At 47.2% G+C, this 9,798-nt stretch overlaps 1 protein-coding gene across 1 annotated transcript; it reads left to right on the top strand.

Annotated features, from left to right (window-relative positions):
• Positions 1-3,459: 3,459 nt before the first annotated feature.
• LOC129631034 (peptidyl-prolyl cis-trans isomerase FKBP1A-like) lies at positions 3,460-4,162 on the top strand. Its single transcript, XM_055551749.1, has one exon. It carries the CDS (start codon positions 3,604-3,606, stop codon positions 3,928-3,930), a length of 327 nt encoding a protein of 108 aa, XP_055407724.1. The 5' UTR covers positions 3,460-3,603; the 3' UTR covers positions 3,931-4,162.
• The last annotated feature ends 5,636 nt before the right edge of the window (positions 4,163-9,798 follow it).

Below are 9,798 nucleotides of genomic sequence, written 5' to 3' on the forward strand. Positions count from 1 at the left end.
CAACGGTTAGTACTTTTTGTATCCTAAGAAATCTTTCTCTACCTCACTCACTGCCATAAAAAGGAGTAACAAAGATTTTTTACATACTCCTTGGGAATCGTCTCCAAGGTGAAGAAACCGTGTGATCAACATGCCATTGTTTGCATTAAGAGAGAGGGAGAGGGTGTGTGTGTGTGTGTGTGTGTGTTTATATTGCTTCTCCAGGCATAAGGTATATCAGCAAGATAACAAGTAATTAGTTATACCAGTTGACTCCAAGGAAGGGAACAAGGTAGTTGGGGGAATCAAGATCGAGAAGGCATAAATTTTGAAATATAGGAAAGCATTCTTTAAAAACTGAACCAATTACAATTTTTTGGACCACATGGCATGTGGAATATTAGTTCCCTGACCAGGGTTGGAACCCGTGCCCCCTCCAGGCGAAGCACAGAGCCCTAACCGCTGGATTGTCTGGGAAGTCCCATAATTACAACTAGGCTAAATGCAGCAATCCTTCTTAACCTCAAGGTCATAAAACCATTCTCCCATGTTTTCCTCTAAGCATTTTGTCTTGCAACCTACTGGGGATGACTTTTGTGTATGATGCAAGGTAGAGATTGGATCTCCCGTCCCATGTGGATAAGCCACACCCTGCCCCCATGACCTGCAAGGCAACCTCTTTTCTGTATCAAATCTCTCCAGATGCGTGGGTCTGTTTCTGGGCTCTCTGTATGTTTTGTTTAATCTGCTCATCTAATCCTATGTAAATACCATGATCCCTTAGTTGCTAAGGTTGAATAATACTTATCTGGATGACTGCTGAGGCCAGCCCTCTTGTATTCCTTCCTCTTCAAGATCGTTTTGCCTTTTCTTGTCTCTATGTTTCCCAACATGAATTCGTTACCTAGGGCTGCTTGAGGGAAGGCCCACAAACTGGGAGCTTACACAACAGAAATGTGTTGACTCATGGTTCTGGAGGTTAGAAGTTTAAGATCAAGATGAAGCAGGATCAGATGTCTCTGGTGGTCCAGTGGTTGAGACTCCACACTTCCACTGCAGGGGGCACTTTGGCCACCTGATGCGAAGAACTGACTCATTGGAAAAGACCCTGATGCTGGGAAAGATTGAGGGCAGGAGAAGAAGGGGTCGACAGAGAATGAGATGATTGGATGGCATCACCGACACCATGGACAGGAGTTTGAGCAAGCGCTGGGAGCTGGTGATGGACAGGGATGCCTAATGTGATCCCTGGTTGGGGAATTTCAACAAACTGTGCAATGTGGCAAAAATAATATTAATAGTAATAGTAATTCCTATGAGGGCTAGAAGGGAGAATCTGTCTCAAGCCTTTCTCCTTGGCTTGTAGACGGCCATCTTTCCCTTGCTTCTCTTCACTTCATCTTTCCTCTCAGCCTATCTCCCTTTCTTTTTTTTTCGGCCGTACACAGGGCTTGCAGGATCTTAGTTCCCTGAACCGGGTCACAGCAGTGAAAGTGCTGAGTCCTAACCACTGGACCGCCAGGGAACTCCCCAAATCTTCCCTTCTTAAAGGACACCTGTCCTGTTGGATCAGGGCCCACCCGAATGGCTTCATCTTAAGTTAATCACCTCTGTAAAGACCTGATGTCCAGGACTTCTGTGGTGGTCCAGTGGTTAAGAATTCTTCTTCCACTGCAAGAGGGCATGGGTTCCATCTCTGGTTAGGTAATGAAGACCCTGCCTGCCACTGTCGTGGTGGTTCAGTCACTCAGTTGTGTCCAAATCTTTGAGACCCCATGGACTGCAGCACCCTAGGCTTCCCTGTCCTTCACTATCTCCCAGAGTTTGCTCAAACTCATGTCTATTGTGTCGGTGATGCCATCCAACCATCTCATCCTCTATTGTCCCCTTCCCCTCAGTTGGGAAAAAACAAGAGAAAAGAAACCAAAAACCCCCAAAATCTAAAAATGAAGTTATATTCTGAAGTGTTGGTGGGGAGGACTTAGTTTTTGAAGGGGGGACACAATCCAACCCATCAGTTCAGTTCAGTTCACTTCAGTCCCTCAGTCGTGTCCGACTCTTTGCGACCCCATGAATCGCAGCACGCCAGGCCTCCCTGTCCATCACCTACTCCCGGAGTTCACTCAGACTCATGTCCATCAAGTTGGTGATGCCATCCAGCCATCTCATCCTCTGTCGTCCCCTTCTCCTCCTGCCCCCAATCCCTCCCAGCATCAGAGTCTTTTCCAATGAGTCAACTCTTCGCATGAGGTGGCCAAAGTACTGGAGTTTCAGCTTTAGCATCATTCCTTCCAAAGAAATATGATCTCCTTCAGAATGGACTGGTTGGACCTCCTTGCACCATAACACTACATAAACTTGATAATCAGTTTCATAAGTATGGAAAGTTGTGGTTTTTTTTTTTTTTTTGTGAGGGGTGGGGTGGCTACTGAGTGGAATTCCATTCTCACTGCACCTCATAAATTGTTTCCCACTTCCTTTCTTACCTTTTGGGGGGATCCCTCGCAAACATCTGTCCCCTTAAAAAGAACAGAAGCATCCTGCCTCCAGCATTCCAGTCTCATCTCATTGTGTGTCTTTGGGCAAGTGGTCTTCCCTCTGGGAACCAGAATTTCCTTATCTGCATAGAGAAGCTCTTCCTGGCAACAGCAATGATAACACTAACAGCTACTGGGCAGCCTTGTTCTAATGATTAAGTGGTAGGATGTCTAAAAATCCTGGAACCTACGGGGGTCAGGAGCAGGCCGCCCAATAACATTTCAGCAGCTTGCTTTGATGACTTTTCTCAAGTTCCTCTTTGTCTTCCAGTTAAACACTAGACTTCCTCAAAAGCTCAGGGCTGAGTCTGGCTTCTGCTTTAGCCCACTCGCACCAGGGACAGCAAACATGTGGCTCTGACCAGTCTGACCGCAGGACGTGTTTTCTTTGACCTAGTGCATTAAAAAAAAATTTTTTTTTACGCAAACGGTAAAACAGAGAGGACGTCACATTCAAATTAAAAAACTCTAGGTTGTTGTAAATCAATTATACTTTAGTTAAAATTTTTTTAATTAAAAAAAAAAACACCTGTAGGGACTTCCTTGGCAGTCTGGTGGTTAAGACCCCACAGTGCCAATGCAGGGGGCACAGGTTTGATCCCTGGTCGGGGAACTAAGATCCCACCCGCCAAGTGGCATGGCCTCCCACCTCCAAAAAACAAGACCAACAAACGAAACACAAAACCCTCTAGACTGTCAATGTCCCTTGAAAAATCAGATGCAGCCACACTAGGCCCACATTTCCACATGGCAACAACCAGCCTCTTGCGTCTGGCTTTTTCAGTTGGCATTACGCTTTCAAGGTTCATCCGTGCTGTAAGCATGCACCGGCACTTCCTTTCAATGGCTGGCTAATTAATATTCCTTTGTAGGGAAATTCCAGGTCTTGTTTATCTATTCTTCAGTTGATCAACATTTAGACTTCAGAAGCAATTTTGGAGGGCGGGGCGTGCGGGGGCGCGCGCGTGCGCAGCCGTAGCGCGGAGGGTCGAGGCAGAGCCAAGGAATCGCCGCGAGATCCGGTCTCGGTCCACGCTGCCTGTCGCATAGCCAGTCGGCCAACCCAGCGTCCGCCGCTACCGCAGCCATGGGAATGCAGGTGGAGACCATCTCTCCCGGAGACGGGCGCACCTTCCCGAAGCGTGGCCAGACCTGCGTGGTGCACTACACGGGGATGCTTGAAGATGGAAAGAAATTCGATTCCTCCCGGGACAGAAACAAGCCCTTTAAGTTTGTGCTGGGCAAGCAGGAGGTGATCCAAGGCTGGGAAGAAGGGGTTGCCCAGATGAGCGTGGGTCAGAGAGCCAAGCTGACTATCTCCCCAGACTATGCGTATGGTGCCACTGGGCACCCAGGCATCATCCCACCAAATGCCACTCTCATCTTTGACGTGGAACTTCTAAAACTGGAATGACAGGAGTGGCCTCCTCCCTGAGCTCCCCATTCTTGGATGTGCCACAGAAGGATCTGGCGCCTCCAGACGCACACAGCGAGTCTGTATGGAGCTTTTCCTGATGTTCCACTACACTCTTTGTATATACATCTTCCCAGACTGAATGTGTTCTGCCACCGGTTTTGCTCTTCCCCTTTCTCCTCGTATGTGTGTTGACCTGAACTATATGCCATAAACCTCAAATTACTCTGTTTTTGTTTTGGGGTGAAGATTGAGTTTCAGTCCTTTGGATCTAGGTCTCCAATTAAGTATTAGTCAAGTATTAACAGCACAAGTAATGGGTTAACTTTAGACTAGGAATTGGTGTTGGGGTGGGGGGTGCAAGAATCTTTATTTTATTTTATTTTTTTGGATAAAAGTTTTATCTATTATATATTAAATGTTCTTGCTGCTGCGCTGCAAACCCATAGCAGATTTGAGGCACTTTTGAGGGCCTAATTATTCTCCAAGTTGAGAGATGTCCTCGGGTTGAATTGAAAGCCCTACCCAAAACTGCAGTGGGAAGGGGGAGAGCCTTTGCCTCCACTGCCCCACCCTCACCCTCCTCGTAGACCCTCTGGCTTTTGAAAGCAGATCATTTTCACTGAGATGTTGGACATTGCAGATGTCTGTTCCCCAGGCCAGCAGGGACCTCTGAAACCTTCATGGCCTGGCCTTTTTTTTTTTCATCCTGTGGTTTTTCTAATGGATATCCAGGATTTTTGTAATCGCATAGCTATCCAAGCTCTACTTCCTAAATTTTAAGAACTTTAATCGAAAGTTAAATTGAAGGTGCTGTTTGTAGACGCTTAACACCCATGAAAGCCCAGCCATCATGACAAATCCTTGAGTGTTGTCTTAAGAAAATGATGCTGATCATTACAGCTTCAACATCTCCTGTTTTTTGATGCTCAGCTCCCCCTGCTGATCTCGGAGTTTCCTGACTTCTCCTTGCCCCCTCTCACCCCTTTGCTGTCCTGTGTAGTGATTTGGTGAGAGAAATTGCTGCCTACTCTCCCAGCCTACCCCCACTCCCTGCACCACACATGAGTTTCAAGTTTTATTATTGCAATAAAAGTGCTTTATGCTGGCTTTTCTCAAAAAAAAAAAAGGCAGTTTTGTTGGATGATGGGGGTATAACGTGCATAAAAAATTCACTCTTTTTAAAAATATATTTATTTGGCTGTGCCAGGTCTTGGGAGAAGGCAATGACAACCCACTCCAGTTCTCTTGCCAGGAGAATCCCATGGATGGAGGAGCCTGGTAGGTTGCGGTCCATGGGGTTGCTAAGAGTCGGACGTGACTGAGCGTCTTCACTTTCACTTTTCACTTTCATGCATTGGAGAAGGAAATGGCAACCCACTCCAGTATTCTTGCCTGGAGAATCCCAGGGACGGGGGAGCCTGGTGGGCTGCCGTCTATGGGGTCGCACAGAGTCAGACACGACTGAAGCGACTTAGCAGCAGCAGCAGCAGCCAGGTCGTGGTTGCGGCATGAGCGATCTTTAGTTGTGACACGTGTATCTAGTTCCCTGATCAGGGATGGAATCCGGGCCCCCTGCATTGGGAGTGCGCTCTTAGCCACCAGACCGCCAGTTCAGTTCAGTTCAGTTCAGTCGCTCAGTCGTGTCCGACTCTTTGCGACCCCATGAATCGCAGCACGCCAGGCCTCCCTGTCCATCACCAACTCCCGGAGTTCACTCAGACTCACGTCCATCGAGTCGGTGATGCCATCCAGCCATCTCATCCTCTGTCGTCCTCTTCTCCTCCTGCCCCCAATCCCTCCCAGCATCAGTCTTTTCCAAAGAGTCAACTCTTCGCATGAGGTGGCCAAAGTACTGGAGTTTCAGCTTCAGCATCATTCCCTCCAAAGAAATCCCAGGGCTGATCTCCTTCAGAATGGACTGGTTGGATCTCCTTGCAGTCCAAGGGACTCTCGAGTCTTCTCCAACACCACAGTTCAAAAGCATCAATTCTTCGGCTCAGCCTTATTCACAGTCCAACTTTCACATCCATACACGACCACTGGAAAAACCATAGCCTTGACTAGACAGACCTTTGTTGGCAAAGTAATGTCTCTGTTTTTCAATATGCTATCTAGGTTGGTCATAACTTTTCTTCCAAGGAGTAAGCGTCTTTTAATTTCATGGCTGCAATCATCATCTGCAGTGATTTTGGAGCCCCCCAAAAATAAAGTCTGACACTGTTTCCACTGTTTCCCCATCTATTTCCCATGAAGTGATGGGACCAGATGCCATGATCTTCGTTTTCTGAATGTTGAGCTTTAAGCCAACTTTTTCACTCTCCTCTTTCACTTTCATCAAGAGGCTTTTGAGTTCCTCTTCACTTTCTGCCATAAGGGTGGTGTCATCTGCATATCTGAGGTTCTTGATATTTCTCCCGGCAATCTTGATTCCAGCTTGTGCTTCTTTCAGCCCAGCGTTTCTCATGATGTACTCTGCATATAAGTTAAATAAGCAGGGTGACAATATACAGCCTTCACGTCCTCCTTTTCTTATTTGGAACCAGTCTGTTGTTCCATGTCCAGTTCTAACTGTTGCTTCCGCCAGGGACGTCTCTAAAACTCATCCTTTTTAATAGACAGGTCCATTAGCTTTGATCAAGGCAGAAGGTCAGACAGCCCACGGTCACAATGGAGACATGAAAGAATTCCATCGCCCTCAGAATTCCTCTGGTGCTCCTCTGTGGTTTAGTCCCCAGCTCACCTACCAGCCCCTGGCAATCCCTGATCTGTCTGTCCTCAGTCACTTTATTCTTATAACAACATTGTGGGAGTTCCCTAGTTACCCTAATGGTTAGGATTCCGGGCTTTCATTGCTGTGGCCTGGGTTCAATCCCTCCCCGGGGAACTGAGATCACATTAGCCTTGCAGTGCTGTTTAAAAAAAAAAAAAAAAGACTTCCCTGGCAGTCCGGTGGTTGAGATTCCATGCTCCAATGCAGGGGGCATGGGTTCAATCCCTGGTCGGGAACGAGGATCCTTCCTGTTGTGTGGCTCTGCCAAAAAAACAAAACCAAAAATAATAATTTTACAGTGGCGTGTACCCTTCTGGGTTTGGGTTCTCTTCCTCAGCAAAAAGATGTGAGATTTGAGATTTATCCACCTTGTGGAGTTGTATCAGCTGCTTGTTCTTTGCCCATGCTGAAGAATATCCATCCATCGCCTGGAGGGACCACAGCTTATCTATGTACTTGTTGGAGGACGTTTGGATTGTTTCCAGTTTTGGGTGGTTAAGAATAAAGCCAGTGTAACAATAACACCTGGGGGTGGGGTTGGGGTTTTGTTTTTCTGTTTGCCACTGCAAGCTGAAATTTATTTATTCAGTCATTAGCAGCATTGCTGCTGCTGCTGCTGCTAAGTCGCTTCAGTCGTGTCCGACTCTGTGCAACCCCATAGACAGCAGCCCATCAGGCTTCTCCATCCCTGGGATTCTCCAGGCAAGAACATTGGAGTGGCTTGCCATTTCCTTCTCCAATGCAGGAAAGTGAAGTGAAAGTGAAGTTGCTCAGTCATGTCCGACTCTTAGCAACCCCATGGACCACAGCCTACCAGGCTCCTCTGTCCATTGGATTTTCCAGGCAAGAGTACTGGAGTGGGGTGCCATTGCCTTCTCCAATGCATGACAGTGAAAAGTGAAAGGGAATTCGCTCGGTCGTGTCTGACTCTTCGCGACCCCATGGACTGCAGCCTACCAGGCTCCTCCGCCCATGGGATTTTCCAGGCAAGACGTTCTAGCTATCAACCCCCAAATACCAATACCTCAATCATTCTCAATCATTAATCTGCTCTTGTCTACATGGATTGGCTTAGGACTTCCCTGGTGGTCCAGTGGATGAAAATCCACCTGCCAATGCAGGGGATACAGGTTTGACCCCTAGTCGAGGAAGATCCCACATGCCACAGGGCAACTAAACCCGTGAGCCACAACTGCCAAGCCCTCACTCTAGAGCCTGTGCTCCGCAACAAGAGAAGCCATCGCGATGAGAAGCCCCTGTACCACAACCAGAGGGTGGACCCTGCTCACTGCAACTGGAAAAGCCCGCACATAGCTACGAAGAGCCGGTGCAGCCAAAAATAAATAAATAAACACACACAGGAGTTTCAAAACAAAACAAAACACAGACTGTTTTGGAAATTTCGTATGATACAGAATCATGTGATATGTGGTCTTTTACCAGTCTTCTCTCAGTCATCATACATTTTCAGAGTTCGTCCATATTGCAGGACGTACCAATGTTTCATTCTTTTTACACAATAATAATCCATGTAGACACAGAGTATCTTATTTATCCCTTCATCCGTTGACAAGTCTCTGGGTTGTCTCCATCTTTTGGCTAAGGTGAGTAATGCTGCTTTGAACATTCATGGACTAGTTTCTGCATGAATCTATGTCTTCATTTAACTTGGGTTCATGTAGAAATTTTGTACATCAGTTTTTATTTCCCTTGGGTAAACAAATAGGAGTGGGATTGCTGAGTCATAAAGTAAATGTAATGTTTAACTTTATAAGAACCTGCCAGATCCTTCCAGAGAACCCGCCCTGTTCTCCATTCCAAGCAGCAATGTACAAGAGCTCTGCAAGCTTGCCTGGCACACTCTGAGTTCTTTTTAAATATTTATTTTTTATTTAACTATGCCAGGTCTTCGTTGTGGCATGCAAACACTTCGTGGTGGCATATGGGATCTAGTTTCCTGACTAGGGATCGAATCTGGGCCCCCTGCATTGGGAGCTTGGAGTCTTAACCACTGCACCACCAGGTAAGTTCCTTTGCCCTTGGTGTATTTAATGAGCCATTCTCATAGAGCTGTGGTGATCTCAACAGCATTTAACGTGTGAATACTGTCTTTCCCTGAGCACGCTTTTTTCTCTGATTCCAGGGTGCTGCAGTCCATGAGGTTGCTAAGAGTCGGACACGACTGAGCGACTTCACTTTCACTTTTCACCCTCATGCTTTGGAGAAGGAAATGGCAACCCACTCCAGTATTCTTGCCTTGAGAATCCCAGGGACAGGGGAGCCTGGTGGGCTGCCATCTATGGGGTCGCACAGAGTCGGACATGACTGAAGTGACTTACCAGCAGCAGCGGCAGGTTGACTCAGGGCTGGGGTGAAGGGAGGAGGGGATGGAGGGATTGAGGGGTGATAGCTAAGGGTACAGGTTTCTTTTGGGGGTGATGAAATGTTCTGGAAAATATTTTTATTATTCATTTATTTAGGCTGTGCTGGGCTTCCGTTGTGACATGTGGAAATGACCTCACCTCCCACCCTGTATCACCCAGCTGCAGATCCAAGCCTCAGCTGGCTGGCCCCCACCCATGGTCTCACTCCTCACGAGTGATCAGAGTCCTGTTGGTTTAAGCCACTCAGCTCATGATAACATTACAGCAGCAACAAGAAACAAATACACTGTTGGAACAATTTATCTATAAAAAGAATTCACCTCCCCAAGCCTCAGTGTCCCAAGTGAAATGAGGATGATTATGTGCTCACCGTCCACGTCTATAGGCATCTTGTCTCTCATAGGGCTGTGCACACAGAAGGCACTTAATGTCTGTGCAGTGAATGCGTGCCGACCAATGCTAGGTACTACCCAGCATTAATTCATTTACTCCTCAGGGACACTCCATGAGAGTAAAAACTATAGTCGACCCACTTGCCAGATGAAGAAACAGAGGCAAGAGGGGTTAAGTGACTGACCCTGAGGTTGCACAGTGTGCCCATGACTGCGCTGGGATATGCCCGTCCCCTGCAGATGGGAGGATGACACGAAGCTGGATCACATTAGTAGGAGCGGATGCCGCATGCCTGGCGTTCTCAGCTCTGCCAAGGGT

The sequence above is a fragment of the Bubalus kerabau genome, chromosome 17 (genome assembly GCF_029407905.1).
Source record: "Bubalus kerabau isolate K-KA32 ecotype Philippines breed swamp buffalo chromosome 17, PCC_UOA_SB_1v2, whole genome shotgun sequence".
NCBI classification, from domain to species: domain Eukaryota; kingdom Metazoa; phylum Chordata; class Mammalia; order Artiodactyla; family Bovidae; genus Bubalus; species Bubalus kerabau.